Source organism: Pholis gunnellus (genome assembly GCF_910591455.1).
Source record: "Pholis gunnellus genome assembly, chromosome: 15".
In the NCBI taxonomy this organism is placed as follows: domain Eukaryota; kingdom Metazoa; phylum Chordata; class Actinopteri; order Perciformes; family Pholidae; genus Pholis; species Pholis gunnellus.
In genome coordinates, this window is record NC_136542.1 from 5,299,738 (window position 1) to 5,322,225 (window position 22,488).

A 22,488-nucleotide genomic window follows, 5' to 3' on the forward strand; every position below is an offset into this window, starting at 1 on the left:
CGAGGGAACTGGGCCCCCAATCAGGATATTTTCACAGCCAAAAACGGAGCTACTTGAGTCGATTTATTGCACTTTACATAATAGTAAAAGATAACTTGAATAAGACCAGACACTTTTTTTTCTTCTGCTGTAACGTAGATGTGGACTGAGGCTCTGTGTTCAGACGGGTACTATGGAATTAGCTCAGAGCAAGTATAATAAGACGGACAGAGAAAGGCACATACTCTGAGCCCAGACAGAAAGTAGTAAAGAGAAAAGAAGGGGGGGGGGGCGTGTATGTCAAGAAAGAAGAGTGGCGTTGTTCCTTTTCCCTACAACAGCGCAGGACCTCATTCAAAGCAGCAAGGGGACCCTGAATGGCCTCGTGGTTCTAAATTATCAGGATTTACATGGAAATTATTATTCGTTGATGTTCACTGAATAGGAAGGCCATAAATCATTGGCCAACTAGCCTCCTGATTATTTCAATCCAGCCACACTCGTGGATTTTGGAAAAGTGTAAATCTCTACTTTAGCACACGATTGTCCTTGAATTGCTTGCCTGGAATGCATGACGCTTTTTTTTGTTTTTCTTGTAAAGCAAGCAAAAGGTTAACACGGCTTTCAACGGGGAGGAAATCTCCAAGTGCTCCACCTCAGCAGTTTTACAAGGTTTTTTTTTCGCATGGCGGCTGAGAAAAGTAAGCCTGCTCTGGATTAGATGGCTGTTGCTAAAGGAGAAGAATGCCATAGCTGTCAATCTTGCAACTTTAAAACCGGCCGTCAAGAAAAGAAATGACGGAATTGTCGGGTTTAAAGGTCAGACATCTTTTATTGAAACATGACGTCATGTTTCAGCCACAGTTCTGCATTTTGTGAAACACCGAGCCTTCATGTTACCCAGTTATAAGTGCAGGTGCCGGTGGGGATCTGTTGTGGCGTATTGAAAGTCTGTGGCTCGCTGCAGAGACCTGTCAGTGGTGCTCATAGTGGAGGGGGGGGGGTTGTGTGTTTACCGAGAGGTAGTAAAAGATGTCTCAAATGTTAGAGCTCAAGGCGATTCATCCTCCTCCTGCACTCAGCAGGAGCCCAGACAAACCCTGGACACAAGCTTTTCACACGTCCATATTTTACATTATATCATCGAACCTCAATGACTCCCGTTAAGTTTTAATGTGATTTTTTTAAACTAGGAAATGTTGCAGCTATGTACATCTTACTTGTGTCGTTTTTCCCTCCAACCACATTCACTACAACCATACTAGCTTGCTCACAGTTGAAAATAATTAGTTTGCAACTATTTTAATAATCAATCATTTCACTTTTTTTCCAAGCAGAACGTTTGATGGTTCTGGGTTTGCAAAAGAGAATTTGCTGCTTTTCTCTGTCTTACATTGTAGTAATCTTTATATTTGTGGGTTTTGGCCTGAAACAAGACATTTATTGATACTATGACACAATTAGTCAAATCAATCATTTGGTCCATCGAGAAGATTAAACAGTAGATCATTTATTTATTTGGATGAGCTACTAGCTTATCTTCCTGGGGTCATGGATTCTCAAATATGAGGATTTGCTGCTATTTTATTCATTATGCGAAAGTAAATTGAATTTATTTGTGTTTTGGAACCATTTGAGGATATCACCTTGGGTTTTAGGATATTGTGATTTTTCACTAATTTCTAACAATTTACATATTTAAAATTGATAAGCAATAATCATCAAGTTATTCAACAATGAATTACCAATTTGTTTCAGAAAACTGCTTACTTGAATAAACAAGGTTCACTGCCCAGTTTGGCATAATAGTTATAGGAATTAAAAGAGTGGAAGGACGCTGCTGTGTAATGTTCAGTGTGGGTCGGTGGGTCACCACCAGGGTTGTTGAGCTGCCTGAGGTTTTGATGGACCAAATTAAATGAAACATGTAAGAAGAGACACCCTCGTGATATCAGATAGCTGCTCTCTTCAAGCTCTCTTTCACTGAACACACACACACACACACACCACAGATTTCTGCAGTGGTTCACACACAAAATAGCACAGTGGGTATCTATTCCTGTATTGACAAAGGAAAACACTGTTGCGTGAATGTGTTGCACTTAGCAAACAAAATGTGTCTAACTTGATTATTTTAAAACAACTTTTATTTTATCTTTCTCTCCTCAGGCATCAGATGATACGCACATCATGTTCATAAACACTATACACAACAACGATTCAGAAGTCATAACGAGGAACTATATCAACATAACATTTGTATGCCGCTACCCCGTAAACTACCTGGTCCAACAGCCCAACGGTGAAAACATGATTAGGGTTGACGTCAGGTAAGTGTTTGAATTCAATCTGCTCCTGGATGGTTTTTATTGTTTGGTTTTAACCCGGCCCTCCTTTAATCCTCTGTCTGTCTTCAGAACCATCACTTTGAACACAGAGGACGGGAACTTTTCCGTGTCGATGTTGCTGTACAAAGACGAAGCGTTTGAGGACAGATGGACCACCGTTCCATCGCTGACGCTGGAAGACGACATCTTTGTGAAAGTCTTCATGGTAAATCACCTTCAGTGATACTCTCGAGATTTAAAATACGACTATAGAATTCAACTGAATACCTCCTACACCTTACATTGACCTGATGATTGTGTACAATGTAATCGTGTAGAGCAATAGTTTGTGTTTTGGATGACATGCCATGAAGGAAAAATGGTATAAAATGTAAAAAGAGTCCAGAGATTGTGTATGCTGGGCTTTGAAAAACATATTAAAGTCTTCTTACTATTGACAGCTATTTTTGGAGTAGATTAAGCACGTTGTTACACAACGTTAAGCAATTGGTTGATGGATGTTCCGAGCAATGGTGGAAATCCAACACTGGACCCGTGACCAGAACGTAATTTGAGTGCTGCTCCTCTTCCATGTTGTTATAAAATCTTGGTACAGGCTACAGCTGTTGTTTACTAACTATGAATCATCAGTTTGTGGCCCAGTATGGAAAAGTAATTACCTTGTGTAAAGAATGACTCAACTCTTTTTGTCTGACAGATACCGGCTCACCTGATGCTGCGTATGGAGAGATGCTGGGCTACACCGACCAGTGATCCATACAGCAATATTCAGTACACCTTCATCCGAGACAGGTAGGCCCTGGAACAGCTAAGACAAAAGGACATTTCTTATATAATATGAGCAAATAAACATCTCATAGTGCAGCTATACAGCCTGTTTTTTTCCATTTGTCCTCTTCCAGCAGAAAAAGTATAAATAAAATGGGTTGAGATACTTAGTATTTGTTATGTCGAAACATGCTTATGGCATGTGTGTGATTTCTACACACACTCTGTCCAAACAGCTCTAAGTCCTCTTTCAGGAACCCTGTTGAAATCTGAAATAAGAGAATTTGTTGCTCAGCGAGCTGGCCAGACACGCTCAGAGTCTGGTCATGTGACTCCCGTCTGAGAGGCCACGTGCATTTCACTTCAACAGCTGTGCATGTCCTTGACAACCAGGCAGTATTTGGAACTGTAAGCAACAGCAGGGCCATGAAATGAACAATGATTTCACACTGAGTTGAATTATTTCTAAGCTTTGCAATTTGTCACATCAGTTGGAATCTGTTCCTTGTCTCTATTTTTAAAGTACAGTATTTCATTCTCACTAACACTGGGCCTCCCTGACTTCTTTGTCTCCCTTCCCATAGCTGCCCGGTGTTGTCAAATGAACAGACCCTTACTGTGCTGAAGAATGGCCAGGGCCCGGAGGCCACGTTCAGGATACAAATGTTCAAGTTTGTCGGAAGCTCTTACACCAACGTCTTCCTCCATTGCAACGTCCAGATCTGCCACAACACCCCGGGCCTGTGTCAGCCTGTGAGTGAGCTCCTGCAGCCCCCATTCCTCGAACTGATAGTCAGAGGCCAGTTGAGACAAGTAGCCTGCTATATGTGCAGCTTATGTCCTTAATATAGACCCATTGGCCTAGAATTGTTTTTCAGCCATATGATCTTGTGACGTTAAGCTCTACATTTTAATCTGTAATATGCGCTTGACATTGAGACTTGTGTTTCTCTGTTGTTTTACTCCTCTATTTGCCAAACAGAACTGTTCCAGTGAAGATCAATTAATCAGGACACGCAGAGACATCCCTCTGTCCCATACAGTGTCTTATGGACCAATCAGACGACTACTTAACAGTGAAAAGCCCCCTCTGGGTATGTTTATTTCCTCTCTGTATCTCATGTGGATCTTAGAGCTTTAACTTTTAAATGTTTAAAAGCTCAAAGATTCTAGATAAGTGTATGCAATTCATATGCAAAGTGAGGTTCCACCTGTGTCCTTTTCTATGTAGATGCGGGCGGATTCCCTCATGTGGAGACCTTTGTCCTCGGAGGGCTGCTGGTGGTCTTGCTGCTGATCACAGGAGTGTTTGGGAGGCTGTGGTTTCGCTCCAGACGTTTCTACCCAGCGCGGGAGGCGCAGCTCACTCTGTCCAACATCCACCACATCTCAGAGGTGGCCTCGTGAATCAGGGGATCACGGACCCTTTTGATCAAAGAAATGGACACACAAACACATAAACATGTAAAAATACGAACACATGTACAGGTGTGATTTATAATAATAATGAAAATACTGAAAATCTTGCATGTTTCTCTTTATATAATGAATTTCCTGCATTGTAAGAAATGAGCTTAGTAAAAGGTCTCCCTCAAGTCTTGTCTCCATTGTTATTTTTCCAGTGTTAAAAAAGTTTATATTTTAGTACTCAAGCCCCATTTTTGTTGTACTTTACTGGAGTATTTTCATTTCATTCAACTTTGTACTTTCGCTTTACTACATTTCAGAGGGAAATAGTTATTTTTACTCCACCACAGTTATCAGACAGCTATAGTTACTATGTATCTAGATAAAATCTGAATCTGCAAAGCATTTAACCATAAAAAAGGTCCATTGTTATAGATTAAATTGCCCAACAGTATGAAATAGTTAGCATTAGCTCCACCAGTAACAGCATTAAAATGCTTCTTACACAACAAAAAAACTGATAAGTAATTAGTTTTTTTAATACTTTAATTGCATTACTTTTACTTGTGATGGGAGAATAGTATATGGTTTTATTTTTACTTTTCTTATCGTCCAAACATCCTATTAAAAGACCAAAAACAACTGTTTGTCTCTCAATACTTTGACACCCTTTTTTCAAAAGGGAGTAAATTAATTAATTTCAATAACATCAATTTGTTGAGGAATATTTCCACTGATTGATCACACGTGAACATAAATTAATATTTACAGCACCAGGACGAGGAATGTGGGATTGACTGCCCATGTTTGTGGTAATGAAGGAACATGTAATCCAGTGCAACGTCTTTAATAGTTTTTGGACAATAGCCGAGGTATGTGGCACAGAGGAATATGCTTCATCATGCTTTGGCTACACAGGCAAGTTCATTATTAAACGGCCTCAGGACTTCATCAGCCACTATTCTCTCCTTTCTAAGTCATTTGAATTGCCTGGCAAGAGTCCGCAGCCATAAATAACAGCACCGAGACATTTCACCAGTGATTCAATGTAAAACTGTCCTCGGGGTATTTCCCCACTCCGTCTGCTTCAGTGCCCATGTATAGGTCACAAAACCTAATGACACGTCCGTTTGCGTGATGACGTGGCACGCACTGCGACATCACACACCAGCAGAGATCAACACAAACGCCGACTACTGAGCAGCAAAAGGACTGAAGAGCCGAAGAACCAGCCGCAGCCAGTTCATATCATCAGAGGACCTGGACTGCTACTGTTAGATATTCATGTAGCTTAAGTTGTCACGTTGCTGATGTCGACGGCGCTGATATAAAGTAAAGAACTATTGATTAAAATACACCCGGAGAACCCCGTGACTCGGGTAAGCGGTTTCTTGAAGATATCAGCTAACTAGCGAAGTTTAGCTGCTAATGCTAATGCTAACTGGCTGGCCATGTTGTTGATGTTCTTTTGTTTAACTTCAAAAAGTTTCGTTGACTTATGAACTCACGTTTATTTTGCCCTGCGCAGTTGGCAAGGAAACTAATTATTACAGTTATTAAGACCAATGGCGATGTTGTTGCTACTAAGATTATAACTGGTTAGAACAATTAGAGCCGCTTGTTTGTGTTTTTAGCTGTTTGCTAACTTGTTTGCAATGATTGCGTAATTTTAGCAAGCTGTTGCTTGCCACGAGCTGTAAAGACTCAAACAATACAGTTAGTTATCTTGTGGGGCTTTGCGGAAATTTGAGGGCTCAGGTTTCCCCTAAAGTCCTGGAAAGAGCGGTGTCACCATAACCTAAGAGGGGTGTTGTGAAAGATTACAGCCGTAATGTTTAGTAAACACGCAGAGAAAGAACACGTGTGAGACTAAGTTACAGAATAGTTTGAAGGCACGGGACCTCGTGTCGTTGCAATAACGTTCATGGGATCACATAACAGCAGCATGTTTTGTTACAGCTGGCTTCTGCCTCTTCTAACCATAGGCATTGTTGTTGTAATGTCTTGCATTTTGTTTCGCAGGACTTGTGAAATAAGTATATTGTTGTTGTGTTTTCAGGGCTGAACTCTTTCCTGCCAGAAACCAGTTGGGCAAGGAGCGTCACGGAAAGAAAATGGAGGGCCTGCATTCCCACTGCCTGAAATGCATCAAAAGAAGGTGCATGGTAAGACCAGAGGCGGGCGTCTGCTGCAACCTCATCTGCTGTCCTCTCGTCTGCGGGGCAGTCTTTCACTCGTGCAAACTTGAGGAGCACCGTCTACTGTGTCCATATGAGCGACTGCCATGCCTCAACAGCGTGTTTGGCTGCCCGTTCACTATTTCAAGGATCAGGATGGCTAAACACCTCGCGACGTGCCCGGCCAGTATAGTATGTTGTACTATGGAGTGGAATCGCTGGCCCGTGAGCTACTCGGATCGCAAGTCCTACGAAAACTTGAGCAAAGACGTTGATGAGGTGGAGCAGCTAGACATGGCCTTGGCTCTGCAGGATCAGAGGATGTTGTTGGAGTCCCTGAAGGTCACGACCACCGTGTCCAAGAAAGGAGATAAGGAAGCAAATAAAAGTGACAAAATGGCCACAGCATCGAGTCTACCAGAGGCAGTGGTGGGTAATGCAGCAGTGGAAATGGAAGAGGAGCCCTACAGTGGGTCGTATAGACCCTCAGTGGATACGAGCAGAAGTTTAGCAGCGGCCTTGGACATCCTCAGTAATGGCAAGGATATTGATGTAATTGTTGGAAATTTAAATGACGAAAAGACTGATAAGAACGGAGCTCTCCAAAATGGAGGGAATGGTGATAGTCGTAATGTTTATGTCGCGGAGGGTGTGAAGAATGTAGATATGCAGGAGAGCGACTCTGATTCAGAGTGTGAGCTCGGGGCAGTGGGTGGAGTGGATTGTGCAGTCGGGACAGATGGAGAAGAAGATGCGATCAGCTGGGCAGAGGAAAATGATTTTGTGGAGTTGTTTTTTGAAGAGAAGGAAAAAATTGTCGAGGAGCCAATAAATGAGTCCAACCGTGTCTGGCCAGAGATGCCTCAGAACTACATGCCGGTGCAGAACTACATGCCGGTTGTAGCGCTGGAACCTCCTGTGCCACAACGAGCACCAGTTCCACCACGTCCGATGCCATTCCTGCTGTCCGAACATGTGAGAAATAACTTCTTGCAACATTTACCCAGTGAACTCCGGTATAGGTGTTTGGAGCGTAAACTACAGAGCGTAGAGGTGCTTAGAGGAATAAGTATGTTTACATTTAACGGACGCCGGGCTCTGCTGTCAGACCCGTACTTGTTCCGAGCAAAGATGGAGGACAAGTCGGTAGACACGTCGGACCTTGAAGTAGCAGATGACCCCATGGGCCTCCACGGCATTGATCTCATCACTGCGGCGTTGCTCTTTTGCCTCGGCGACTCTCCGGGAGGCAGAGGAATCTCTGACAGCAGGTTTGTCGATGGCTACCACATCGACTTCGGTACTCAGACATTCTCCTTCCCGTCAGCCATTCTTGCAACCAACACAATGGTGGGAGATATTGGTTCAGCCTCCGCCTGCGATCACGCCAGCCCACAGCTCTCCAATCCGAGCCCCTTCCACACACTCAGACTGGACCTGGTGCTCGAATGTGTGGCCCGATACCAAACGAAGCAGCGCTCCATGTTCACGTTTGTGTGTGGGCAGCTATTCCGGCGGGATGAGTTTTCGTCTCACTTCAAAAATGTTCACGGGGATATTCACGCCGGACTCAATGGCTGGATGGAGCAACGCTGCCCCTTGGCCTACTACGGCTGCACCTACTCCCAGAGACGATTCTGCCCGTCCGTACAGGGCTTCAGAATCATCCACGACAGGCACCTCGGCTCGTTTGGGGTTCAGCCGGGTTACCCCTTAAAAGCCGGGGAAGACCTCCCGAGAAAGCCCTACCGCTTTGGCTCTCAGTGCGATCAATTCAGCAGTCTTCCATTCGAAGTGTTGCAACACGTAGCAAGCTTCCTGGACAGCTTCAGCTTGTGCCAACTGTCCAGAGTGTCCCGCACCATGAGGGACGTGTGTGCCAGTCTGCTGATGATGCGTGGCATGGTCGTCCTGCTGTGGGAGAAGAAATGGCGTGCTGATGGGTCTCCATCGTGGCAGATCACAGACAAGGTTGGTTGTTTTTTTTTAAATAAATGGTGTCACTTGTATTCTTTGAGGAACTAGGGTACAACTGTATATTGTCACAGCATGAGAAGTAATTGACCCATTCTCTTGTGTTTGTCCTTCAGGTGTGGCGCTTCAGCACAGCCTTTGGTACAGTGAATGAGTGGAAGTTTGCCAACATCGCCAGCATGGCCGACCACCTCAAGAAGTGCCAGTTCAATAAGATTTCTCGCCGGGAGGAGGCGATCCCTCTGCCCTGCATGTGCTTCACCAGAGAGCTCACAAAAGAGGGACGGTGTTTACGCTCAGTTCTCAAACCAGTAGCATAAAGTGATCCTGAAAGACGAAGGCATCTTTTGGACGTTTCTGAGACCATTAGAACTCAAATACATACATGTGTATTTTCCTCCAGTGTTTACAGACTCTTCCAGCCTCAAAAACAACTTGTTTGGCCCGTTGCTTCACAGTGGCAATAATCTTCCCTCACTAAATAAGGCAAAGCCGGAGAGCAGAGGCCGACGTGCTGCAGTCACAGATCAGGACTGTAAACAAGCAAATGAAATGCTCGCCTTGTATCTTCCACTCTTCAATCAAAGTTTTACTCTTATCTACTCTGACATTGTATGAAAACCAGATGTTTTGATGTGGATTATTTTTTATTTTTATATCAAAGTCAGTACTGTGCTGCAATGGAGGTAAGAGTACAGCCTTAACTTATGATACACTTGGTTTTCTAGTCAGTGAGATTTACAGTTTACTGGCATCTTGCACGGTTTTATATCTTATCCTGATACCTAGAGTGACCACGTGTGTTCTGCTTAGAGCTCGTAGATTTCATGACTTTGTTCTACAGTTTAAGACTGACCAAACATCTGCGGTAGGCCACTTTACCGGACTGTCTTCACTGAGGGTGTTGATTTCTGTTCACCAGCATAAGCGCGTCACCATCATTGGTTTGGTGTTTTTAAATGTAGTGTGGTTTGGCACGTCATAGCAGCAACAAAAGGTGGTCCATCTTCCTTTTTCTCTCTTATCTCACCTCTGACTAACGGGCTGGCTCGTCAGTCAGGTGAGAGATGAAGTAACACTATTTGTAGCTGTGGTTGGCCTGTGGTTCGTCTGCTCTACCAGCAATTGTTTGTAGGTTTTATACAAAAACAAATGTAGCAAATAAAGTGATGAATGTACTCCTTGAATATCAGAATCCATCAGTGGTCCGCTCGGTTTGCCTCCCTCAGCGCCAGACCTCATAGAACCCTGCAGGCCAGGTGTTAGGAAACGAAACGGGCTCACGCTTCCCTCCAGTAATGAGCATCACGGATTGTGTTCATATTCATTATTTATCATGGTTGTATGTTTTTGTCACTAAAAGTCCACTGTGTTGGCGTCTCAGGGTTGTAGCATGAAGCTTTGTCGCGCAGCACGTTTGTGTGTGTGTGTGAGTGTGTGTGTGTGTGTGTGTGTGTGTGTGGTCAACAAAACTAGCTGAGAGCGACATGACGGCTTGTCAGCTACTTGATTATTACGGGGTGTGGTGAACCGCTCAGTATTCTAATAACAGAACAGTGTTTTGCAGTGATGGACGAACAAATTACACGTTTGTCATCCATCAGCGTCGTGTTTATGACGGAGTAACTGAAATAGGCCGTCAGCAGAAGCGATCAGACTTGAACACCGTATATTTTTTTTTGTTTGGATTTAGAAACACGATGTGCATTGGAGATTGTTTGAAAACGTCACAGAAAAAGAAACCGATTACTGCTCAGAAGAAAAATAATCCTTTGAAGGAATTTGTGTGACTTTGTTGTTTTTATATTTTTTGAAGTTTGATGTAAAGCCCAAGTGACGACAGAACTAAGCCGTCTTTTTACTCTTAAGAAGTCCCAATCCATGTTTGGTTTATTTCTTATTTTTTTTGTACTGGTACTTTTATTTTGAAAAAGAAAAAGAATTTGCCTCTGTAATGTCTAGATTTGTATTTGAATTATTGATTTGCACATGACGGCATGTACTGTAAAGTTTGAATTATAATGCTGGGGGTGTTATCTTTGCTGAAGTAGCCAGAATGTCACTCCCTCATGTTTTGCATGCTGACGTCTTCAACTCCAAACTCATTCGTACAGATTATTTCTCAATTCAGTACATTTTTTTTTAAACTTGTCATAATGAACCTCAGCCAGATCTGATCACATGCCTCATTCTTCAGGTTTAGTTGATGGAGTTGAATGGATGACCTGAGCATTAAATTAGTCTTCAGCTCTGTTGAGGTTCATACAACAATAAGAAAGAATGCATTTCATCTGCAGCACACTGCTTTTTTGTTGTTTTTTTAGTAATAAATTGCAGGCACTTTGTTTTCACTCCTGCTGAAGTGTGTTTTTCACTACAATATGCCAGCCTCATTTGTTTGACTGTTGGAACATTTTAATAAAGAGGATCTCAGTTTTTAAGTGTTTGATTTTTCTTTAGTTTTTTTTTACAGATCACCTGCCTTACAGGGCTTTGTTTTAACAAAACTCACTAAAAGGTTTCACATCTGACAGAAGTGTTAACAGAGTAGAAAGGTAGCTGTGCCCACTTTAAAATATATAGGTCAGGTACAAGATTAGAAATCTTCTAATTGAAGGAAAAAGTATTTGCACACTGGATTCAAGCTTGCAAAACTTTGAGAGGAATGATTCAACCGGTCCGCCTTCAACAGGCTAATGGTCAATATGACCAAATGTGAGGTATGCATGGCAGCAAAACTGATTCAATTCTGTTAATAAAAATATTCATCAATACGAATACATAACAAGAATAAAATGTTCAATTATAATGGAACTTAAAACAGTTGCAAAACCTTTTTCTTTTTTTTAAGTTGAAGTTTCATGGACTTTAATATATTGTGCATTCCCTCAATGTTTCCCTAAAACTATAACTGTGCGCGTTATGAGTTCTACCTGTTCACAGCCAGATGGCGCCAGATCCAAACATCCAAACAATGTCCCCATAACGGATGAGAGGGATTCTGTGAAGACAGAAATGTTATTCAACACCCTCCACTGTGATAAATCAGCACGTGACTTTTGTCTCATTTTAATTTAATTACACAGTGCATGGTAAATAAAGGGTGAATCTGGTTTTAAGCAGAACCTACAGATATATTCGAGTGACACATTTAAATTGTTTCTAACTATGTTAATTGGAATTGAATGCCACTGTTCCTCTCGTTTTGACCGTCACAACTAAACAAATCTATAAACACAATTATTCTTGAGTTAAACGTCCTGTAAGTCAACCCAGGAAGAATACATTGTCGTTGTTGTTGGACTAACTACCGTTTTATTTACACGTGGATAAGATCATGCATTCAAATATTGATTTAACGCCGAGATATGCTACGTTGTGAAGTGTGCAGTCTATATTTACCCAAAAATCATTATTGCAAAGGGAAACACAATGTCATAATCTTACCTGATAGCAGTTAGTAGCCTAGTTGTATCAGTTCCGTGGAGTTTCCCCTCTCGGTCCCTGAACCTCCGTTGTTTTGTTAATTGTCTGCAGGTGTGTACGCTTAATTAGCTAATTAGCACGTCTGGAAAATGATTCCCATGTGCCAGCGATATGTAACTTTAAATGAAAGACAGACATTTTTACAGATGAACATGAACACGATCCAATTTAAACCAGTCTATACATTATATTGTATATTTAAATATTATACCAGGAGTGGGGTTCGAACCCACGAGGACTACGTCCATTGGATCTTAAGTCCAACGCCTTAACCACTCGGCCATCCTGGTACAAAAAACAATAATTAAACATTAAGCGGATCATAAACAGTCAGGGGCAACAGGTAGGTCGAACTGAATAACTGTATGACGTCACGGTGCCCAGTCACGCTGCCGGTAAATTCCCACCGCTAACCAACACAGGGTAGAAGATGAGCAGTAACTGAAAACACCCACTGGTGTGTCACTACATGTAGGCTACACTATGGAGACTGATGATGGCCTCTAAAGCTGCAGTCTATACTTTACTGGTGGCAAATGGGAATCCCCCAGTGGATGATGGACTGCCACACACACACACACACACACACACACACACACACACACACACACACACACACACACACACACACACACACACACACACACACACACACACACAGGAACATTCTACTACCACCACACTCAAACAATAAGATAGGCCTGCTGTGCAAACACAGAGTACTCTGACCGGAGTAATTTCCCCATTCGCTGGTGACTACCTGAGCAAACACTCATGTACACATTGAGTCTGGCGCTTCTTTTTGTATGGAACAATCTGAGCAAACCTGCCCCATAACAAAAACCTGTGAAGCTACAGGAAAGCACGGGCTTGAGGATGACACCGTTTAATCTCTGAAAAGTGGAGGCATTACAAAGCAGTTGTCTTTCATGTGAAGCAACACATCTTGAGAAACCCAAAGGCCTGGCCTGTAAGCTGGTGATAACCATACATGGGGGTGGCCGACACGTCGTTGCACAAATCCACACAAATCTATCTTGCATCCACAGCTAACCACAACCAGAGGCTGTGAGTTTCTTAAGGCTTGTTAAGCAATGGCTGTAATAAGAAATAGACCTACTTACAGTTCCAGTAAACAGAGTAGCTACATTCAGGCCGTGAAAACTAGACTATTTAGATTTATGTACACTACTTAAATATCTCAAACAACATTACAGCTGAAAATTGAGGAACAAAGCTGAGGGTTATGCATTAGATTATAGATGTCTCAACAGCAATTATGCAAACATTCTTCTCAGTAACTGTTAGGAAATGTAACATCCATATCTCACTGTATATTTGCATACGGTTGTGTGGTTTGAAATGCGGGCACTGTTTCAGAACAGCTCAAACTATAGGCGACTAGAGTGTGAAATTTGGATACTACCGCTGCTTAACAATCAAGTCAAGGCTCCAATTGAGTTAAATTAATACACAAACTAAAGCAATTTAGTGCATCTCTGCACAGGAAGCTGATTTGAATCTGATCACAATTATTCTTGTGACGCTGAGAAATAAAAATAACACTGGTGCTGTCTCATTAGCAGCAAGGGCAGCAACAGCAAAAGAGTTTCTTGCACGGATTGTTTTTCTTGTATTTCACGGCCTTCTTGATCTGAATGGTGGCCTTGACAACGTAGTCCTGAGTCGCACCTACGTTTGCTTCTATGTTATCCAGCATGCAGCCCTGCTCCTCCACCAGCTGGGCCATCTGGGAGAAGAGCTCATGAATGTCCCTGATGCGGCCCTCCAGCTCCAGCAGCTCCTTGTGCCGGGTCTCTATCTCACTGAGAGCGGATCTGGCAGTCCTCCCCTCCAGGAGGAGGTTATCAGAGAAGACGTTCCACTTGCCCGTCTCGATCATCTCGTCAATCTGCTCCCTGCTCACCTCCTTGCCCATGATCTCCGCTTGCCTCTGGATGCGAGTCTTGCAGTTCTCCCTCTGGACCATCTCCGCATCGTTGTACTCAGATATGGCGTCGTGGAAGGCGCTGGTCAGAGACACGCACTGTGAGCGCACCATGCGAGCTATGGCGGATGCAGGCCCGTGCTCCTCCTCCAGCTCTTTGCTCAGCTTCCTCAGCTTCTCCAGCCGAGCGTAAATGGCCTCCCCTCTGGCCTTGATGTCCCGTCCGAGTGCGTTGGAGTCCCGTTTGATGCTGCTGATCCTCCGGACAGACGTGAGGAACCTGCTGTTCTGCTTCCCGAGACGCTTCACGTCCAGTTTCAGCAGCTGCATCTCCTTCCTCATCGCCTGGGCCTCTTTGTAGATGTTGTCCATCACGTCTTCTCCCTCGAACACGATGGCGTGTTGCTCCAGTTCCCCATCATCGCTGGTGTGGTCGGGGTTCTCCTCGGGCCTGCGCTCCTCTCCTAAATGCTTGGAGGTGACGGTCTCCAGCTCACCCAGTCGGTCCCTCATCTCGCCTGCAAGAGGAGTCGGGAGCCTTTACTGACCTCTGGACATGAGACACATAGACAATCTGTTTATTCACTTTGTGTGTGCGTTACATACAAACCAGCCAGTTAGCTTAGCACAAAGACTGTAAACAGAGGGAAACGGCTCCAACACGATCCACCTAGCAGCACCCCTAAAGCTCATAAATGAACACATTATATCTTGTTTGTTTAATCTGTACAAAAACTAAGTGTAAACATAACAAAGAGGCTGTTATGTGCCAAACAGTCCAGCACATAACCCCTCTATAAAACAAGAATAATTAATACAAAGATTAATACAAATTTGTCTAGAGCTTTGTTTTTACTTCCGTCCTATACTTTATCTCAGACCCCTCAGATTCAATTTTTGACCCATTGAAGGGCCCAGAACCCCAGCTTGGGAACCATCGTAATAAACTGTAAAGTAGCTCAAACATGGCTCCATCTTCATCCAGCTACATATTATAATACTGCTTTCACACTGATGCATCAGCATTAACAATCCACTGATGGGAAATATAATAACACTATACCGTAATCATCATAGTCTCCATTTAATTTTTTTCTATGTAACTTGGTAAATTCAGTCAAGAGAATGTTACCCTTATATTATAAAGAATATTATTATTAATAATAATTGTAGATGTAGTGCGACATACACGGTAGTATCTGTTTGAACTCAAGAGGAAACTGGTGGTTACTTCCTCAGCTGTAACGCTTTCATCGCAGTTAATTACCGCGTCGACTCAAGACACAGTTATTTCCTATCGAGACTTTATTTAATGTGATGTAAAACAAAAAAGGTTTTATAAATAGAAATAGACCACATTAATAAAACCGTAAAGCATTTTTGGTCTTAAAAAAGAAGAAGAGAAAATCCCGAGGCAAAGAAAACTCGACAACAATAACAGCGGTTATAGAAATACGCCTGTTGCCAGTTACGCCTCTATGCTTGGATTATTTTAGTGCTTATACCTCAACGACACAATACAACACAGAGTACAAATACCTTGCTGCGGTATCCTCCGCCGGTCCGACGCGATTCAACTCCCTGAAGCAGAAGAAGCGGTCGCGGAAACACTCATTTCCTCTTTTTCTCTCCGTTATGTCTTCAATTTCAACATGTATAGGAGTCAACTTCTCACAGTCACACACACACACACACACACACACTCTCACACATATTACACTGACAGACGAACAGCCTGCAGCAGGTACCAACGCGGAAGATCACGCCCTCACACCCCCGCCCCACACACACATTTAACACACACATCTGTTGGTGTGACTGCAGGAAGGAGGCGACCATCGCACTCTTCTCATGGTCCTTTATTGAATGTCAAAGCGCGCAGGTGACTTGGAGCGTTTGGCAATTTGCGCGCAAAGGGTTAAGGATCTTTAATCACTGTTTAGACTTGTTTGAGGTCGACCAATTTATTGTCATGATGAAAAAGGTGAAGCAGACTTGTTATTGCTTATTATTCTGACATTACAGCAGAAAACAGCAGTGGGCAAAATAGTCTCACCACAAGTTCAATAGTTGAACTTCTAAAGTTCAACTGGAAGTAAAAGTACCAGAAAATACAGACATGTTTATACAATATTAAGTACGTATCATCAGCAAAATGCACTTACTTTAAAAAGTACACATAATGCTGAGTCATTACCCTTGCATATTGTGTTATTATATATTACAGCTACGGATGCATTAACTTTATATTTAATATTTAACGACGCGCCACATTTATCAGTTTATCATGTTTTGTAGGTAACATCTTAAATTACAAAGTAGCATAAGTTATCAAATAATTAGTAAAAATGCGAAATGTTTCTCTCTGAATTGTGGTGGAGGATAAAGTAGCATGAAAGGAAACACAAATCAAGTCCAAGAACCTCACATTTGTACATTTGAGTGAGTTTATATTCCACCACTGGCTTTCGATCAGATGTCACATGATCTTCATCAGCAGATGGAGCCTCAGTTGTCATGGCTAATTTCTTTCCAGCACTTTAAGGACATCATGTCCATGTTGGCTTAAAGATTTAATATTCATTCTTCAAACATCTTTGTCATATGATGCAAAGCTCCAGAACAGGAGGCTTTGAGCTAATGTAGCTTCATGAATGATGTTTTAGATTCTCTACTAGAATATACAGCTATTTGCTGATATTTGCTAATTGAGACAAATTAAGTAAATCCTATTGTTTGTTGGTTACTCACAACATGTCTACCTTCACACCATCAATATCAGTGTTTAAACCTTTCACTGAACCGTCTAACAGATCCATCTACTGTGCTCGTTGTGACTGAATTCACTCCCATAGCATCTATCTTGACGCTGGAACCAGTGTTATTCAGTTAGTCTCATGATACAATGATGAAAAGCTCCAGAACAGCTACCAAATGGAGATTGAGGGGAACAGATCATTTGTAGCAATGTCTTAAGGTCTTGTTCCTTTAGTTTGTAGTGCAGCTTTTACCACAAAGACCCGGGGACCTAATTGTTAAAACATGGAAAGCAGCAACAAAACATCTTCTTAAAGGGGTTGTTTTTATCAGATGCCATCGCTCTGTCCAGCTTGACCGCGGCATCCTGAACGGTCACTTCGGTATTTTGAACGTTTTTCTGGATGTTGTCGACGGCTAACCCCTGCTCCTCTGTGAGCACAGCCACGTCCAGAAACAGCTCCTGGATCCCCTGGATCCTCGTCTCCAGCTCCAGCAGCTCCTCGTGTCGGCCCTCGATCTGCAGGACGGCCGAGTGAGCCGTTTTGCCCTCCACCTGGGCGCTGAACACGTTCAACTCCCCGCTCTCCATCATCTCCTCCAGCTCCTCCGCGCCGACCTCCTTGTCCATCACCTCCATCTGCCTCCGGATCTGCCGTTTGCAGGCCTCCCTGTGGCTCATCTCGGTGTCGTTGTAGCTGCACATCGCCTCCCGCAGAGCGTTGCTGAGACACTGGTACTGTGTTTGAGCAACGCGTACTGCGGGGTCAAAGGTGCCACGCTGGGCCTCCAGTTCCCCTCTGAGAGCATTCATCATGTGCAGCCGCTGCAGCACAGACTCTCCCCTGCGTTTAACATCCACCCCGATTGCATTGGCGTCCCGCTCTGACGCCAGGGGGCACGAGGTCGCGTTCAAGGACCGGCAGTTCACATCTTTCAGCTCGCTGACGTCGCTCTGGATCTGCTGGATCTCCAGACGTATCTGCAGGGCCTCCTGCAGGACGCCGTCCAGGTCCAGGTCCCGGTCAGGGTGCGATGCGGCCGCATGCTCTGACAAATGGTCCAGCTCCACTGTGCTGAAACCCTCGGAGTCAGTCTGCACCTGATGGAGGTGACTCAGCCTGTCTCTCATGGCTGAAAGGAAAAATGACACCAAAGTCGACAAGAGAAAAAGATTTTGATTCAGTCATGTTGATGCGAGAATCTCTCCGTCATGTTTGTAAACTAGAGCAGTGATTCCGAGGCTGCGAGTTAAGACTGTGAAGGGTCATCATTTAAATTGGAGAGGAAAACGCTAAAAAGATTTACAAACTAAAACACAGACGTAAAATAACAAGGAGTAATTGTAACAAACAAGCTTGTACTTGTTCTGGTGTTGAATGTTTCCTGAGCACGATTGAAGACGTCTAACAGGCCCGGACTCAGTCGAGCACATACCAATCAAACGCTTTAGTCGTCAATATGTGAAGCAGCTGAGAGCATTTTCTACTTCTTCGGTATCGTGCAATCTTAGATGACTGCACGTGATCGGCCGGGACATTTAATCTCCTTTCAGGACTTACCAAACAAGTTTTAAAGCAGAAAAAGTATAAAAGTGTTTCAGCATGTGTGTAATCTGCTTTTAAGTAAGTGGAGATACTCAGGATTTTAACACAAAACACTCATGAACCAGTGGCACAAGTCTGGTTTGGTGATTTTTAAAATCATTTAATTTACGTTTTTTCATTATTTTTAAAACACTTTTCCAGAAGAGTCAGTGTAAAGAGGCCTCGTTTTAAGGTTTTCTTACTTGAACTGTATTTTCAGTTCAGATTTTCTAACATTTAAAATACCGTCTCAGGCTAACTTATCAAAATATGGAATATGTGAACTTATGAGAGAATTAACGTACCGTACTCTAATGGGAGTTTGTTATCTGCAGATGCAGTGTGCGGTCTCTTCAGGCTGATCATTAAAAAAATGAAATAAAAGTTAAGCCGTTCAGCGTGGCGACTGAGAGAACGCTAAAAAAAAAATGCTACACATGATCGCTTATACACCTGTTCTTAAGAGGAAATGTTTTTAGAAACAAAACTTTCTGCATTCCTGTTGTGTCACATGGGGACATGCAGTGACGTACAGTAAGGTGAAGCCAAGCCTCTTAAGGATTCATCATAAAGATGATGTTGTGTTTACATTTTTCTATATTCACTGGGCATCTGTCGCCTCAGTGCTTTTTTTAATGTCTAATAAGGCAATAAAGGGTTGTGAAAAGAGACTAATGTTGGGCTCAAGATCTCTAAAAAGCAAACAAAAGCAGATATGATCAACAGAAGTCACACTGACAGCGGAAGAAAACTAAAGAGGAAGTATTTCAGATAAGTTATCTTCCAAAGAGGCGTGACTGAAGTGTTCATGAGTGATAACAAGAGTGATGAAGTCTTGCAGAAGCACAACCTTTCCTTTGCGTTTCATGAAATCTCACTCAAGTTCTCGTTCTCATACTGCCCGCTGTGAAACCACCAACTGTCAGGTGATTACACGTCATTCAGCCAGAAAAATAAGTGTATTTAAAGCAATCTATTTTCCAGTTGATGCGTAGAAAGCTGTGTGATAAGTCATTTCCACAGCCAGCATGGGTTTGTATGTGATTAGTCATTTCCACCGGCCTCCAGTGAGTTTGAGTCACAGGCTTTGTTTCCCAGAGGTGTTTTTTTTAGCAAAGTTGATGTATCACTCAGCTGGGGATGAACACCAGCGTCTGAAAAGACTCCATGAATGAGGCTAAAATATCCCTTTAAACACAGTGTAAAGTCGTTCTGTTTCATTTGTCCCCCTCTGGTGGGAATCAGCTCAAGACTTGGCATGTTCAGTTTATCCGATTATTACTTTTCCACTTTTATAGATATAGTTGTGTTAATTTTCTTCTCAATCCACAACACTGAAGAAAGTTAAGGTTCTTTGGTAAACCACTAAATCAGACGCTGCTTTTAATGTTCTCGTTCTACTTTAAAACTGAGTATTTATTTTGTCCAGCAGATGTCAGTGGTACAACAGCACTTTCTGTGACATGCAGTTAGTGAACTTTGAGTTCATCTTAAAGTCTGAGAAACAAGGCTGTTCAGGAGGAAATGTCCCATGACCTGGCTGGTAATTAAGAAATAACTCTCTGGCTGTGTTTGCACAATATTTACATGCGTTTGTGTAACAAATCAAAGCAATACAAGTCTGAAGGCCAATAAAGGTGAGTTCAATTCAAATGATCGTTGTATGAACCAACATGTAGAAAGTGAATTGAAAAACCAAAAGACATCAAAGGTATAAAAACAATACGTGGAGTTGATACTTCTATTCATTACATATTTCTGAACCTTTTGTTTGAAGACAATGATTAACTAAAACAAAATATGTGTTGATGTAAAATATGTTAGAAACAAGCAAACCACTGTTCTAAACAAGTCACAGAACATGACTTTCATTCAGTTTCAACATTTTTTGGGGGATTTTCCTTTAAAGCGCTTCACTCTTCCTTGTATTGATTTCCAGCACCAGACACAACCTGAACAACATCACCAGCTTAACGTTCACATTTAAAGTGAACTCTTTTCAGTCAGCTGGTTCTGATTTGAGCAGCGTGTTATTTATCATCAAACGGAGCTGCGTGAGTTTCAGAATTGGAACTGAACAAGTCATCAGGGGAAATCTAACTTGTGTCCCGTATCAGAGGCTCAGAACCAGATCGAGGTACAACAATGAAAACGGTTCATTGTGAATTGTTTCCTTCACTGAGGATTGTAAAACAAAAGGACTAAAGTCTATTTTTGCCTTTGACATTCCTCCTCCATGTAACGATGCCACTATAATTGCTTGGCAGATGCTTCTTTGGAGACAAAAGTTGAAAATATATATTCTTTAGCATGTGTGTCACCAAAAAAAATACAAATCACATTGAATTACATATTGAAGGTTACACTGAAGAGAGCGATATCTCTTCCTCACACTCATTTGATGATCCAACTATGAACCTGCTAAATGAAACATATTGTTGGAGTAATTATAAAAAAGTGGATTATTAAGTAAACAAAAGGAAATATGTATCAACCGATCCATCTCGCTGGTGTTCCTTTGAGAATTATTGAAAGTAATTCATGTCTTCATAGCTGTCGTCTGTTATTTTGAGATGATTATCTCTGTAACACAGCATGCATGATGTCATTTGGAAGACTTTCTTTGTTTTGCTTCCGTTGAAACAAATTGATTTTGTTCTTAAACACAAACAACTGCAAAAACATAGAAAAAAACAAAAACTACCAGATCAAAACTCTGCTGACGTTTACGTTTTCTATTCCAACTTTAAGTGCAGAGCAAGACATTTTAGGTGAGCATGAAAAACAGACTCATTCATCAAGTTTGAATTTCAGCCGTGCACATACATTTGATATCCTGAAATCACCAGGCACAAATAAAATGATATTGCATCAGGCCTCAGGAGTTAGGTTGTCAGGTTACTGCAATCAGTGTAGAAAACATCAGCTGTTTCCAGTTATCCAATGTTGTGACTCTAATTGATTCAACTTATTGGCTTCAGAATGAGATTCACATGAAAGCAGCAGTGTCTCAGAGCACCTGACCCAATTAACATGAATGTTTGTCATGAGTTCAGGGATGTTTTTGTCCTCTGATACTTCTGAAGCTCTCGCGTTGTTCAACTGAGGTCACACACCGTGTTTTCAGGTTGACCTGTCAAAGAAGCCACTGCTGGTATACTGCAGCACAGGAGGACTGTGTTTAACCGTTCTGGGAACACTTGGGATGAGTTGGCGCAGCTCTATCTATGGCCTTTGCATCTTTGTCTTTGCTTTAAAGCTCTCTGGGAACCAAAACTCAAAATAACACCAGAAAGAGATTTTAAATGGTTTGTGAACTTCTTTTTCTCTGCAACAAAACTATGTTTGGACAACATTTAATTTGGGCACTCAAAGGGACAAATACACAGGGTGACAAATTAAAAGAAAAACACGACGATGAGTTAGTGAAAAATGGACTGACGTGTATCCTTCACTATTGCTTTAAATTGTCAACCATCTCTATTTACAGTTGATTCAATAATACATTATCTATTTGTAACACTGAAAGGATAAAGGTCTATAATAAGCCTGACATTTTGATATTGAATTTAATAATAAATATTCAAACTCATAAACGTACACGTTTATAATGTTGGAACTTGAACCACTGAACAACCGCATGTGATGCCAAGAGAGTTGTTTGAGAAGCCTGAAAAATCATTTCAGCATGCAGAAGCATCACAAACGATACCGCCTGATGTCTCATGTATCAAGCATTCTTTGGGAAAACAAATGATCTTCAACTTACAATATTTCCCAACTTGTGTGTCCTAAAATGACCTGTAAAAAAACTTCTTTTTTTTTATAAGCAAAGAGTCCTGTTGTCAATATACAGAAGTGGTTCAAATATTATACTGTATAAGATTTTCATTGTCCAAATACAACAACATGGTTTATTTAGAAACATTAAAGAACAGTTCACAGATTTTAAATATAAACATTTTTGTCATCGCTTTGTGATAATGCACCCTTTATAAACAGCTCAAACACTGAATAAAATACAACCAGGACAACCTTATTGAAGATAACGGATGTCC

General features: G+C 42.1%; 3 protein-coding genes across 4 annotated transcripts; 1 reads left to right on the top strand and 2 right to left on the bottom strand.

Moving 5' to 3' along the window:
* Positions 1 to 5,730: 5,730 nt before the first annotated feature.
* On the top strand, positions 5,731 to 11,056 carry fbxo30a (F-box protein 30a). The gene is made up of 3 exons (XM_079174295.1): positions 5,731 to 5,881; positions 6,562 to 8,650; positions 8,770 to 11,056. The coding sequence occupies exons 2-3, from the start codon at positions 6,617 to 6,619 to the stop codon at positions 8,971 to 8,973; spliced, it is 2,238 nt and encodes a 745-aa protein (XP_079030421.1). The 5' UTR covers positions 5,731 to 5,881; positions 6,562 to 6,616; the 3' UTR covers positions 8,974 to 11,056.
* A 1,961-nt stretch (positions 11,057 to 13,017) lies between these two features.
* Positions 13,018 to 15,756, bottom strand: stx11a (syntaxin 11a). 2 transcript variants are annotated; one of them, XM_079174510.1, is made up of 2 exons: positions 15,627 to 15,756; positions 13,018 to 14,637 (listed from the first exon to the last, which is right to left on the bottom strand). In XM_079174510.1, exon 2 carries the CDS (start codon positions 14,598 to 14,600, stop codon positions 13,719 to 13,721), a length of 882 nt encoding a protein of 293 aa, XP_079030636.1. In that variant the 5' UTR covers positions 14,601 to 14,637; positions 15,627 to 15,756; the 3' UTR covers positions 13,018 to 13,718. The 2 variants fall into 2 exon arrangements, with proteins under 2 accessions (XP_079030636.1, XP_079030637.1); XM_079174511.1 differs by having other exon boundaries at positions 13,018 to 14,605; positions 15,627 to 15,690.
* A 1,359-nt stretch (positions 15,757 to 17,115) lies between these two features.
* LOC306706902 (syntaxin-11-like) lies at positions 17,116 to 17,976 on the bottom strand (the record flags this gene model as incomplete). The annotated part of the gene is made up of 1 exon (XM_079174139.1): positions 17,116 to 17,976. One exon carries the CDS (start codon positions 17,974 to 17,976, stop codon positions 17,116 to 17,118), a length of 861 nt encoding a protein of 286 aa, XP_079030265.1.
* Positions 17,977 to 22,488: the final 4,512 nt, after the last annotated feature.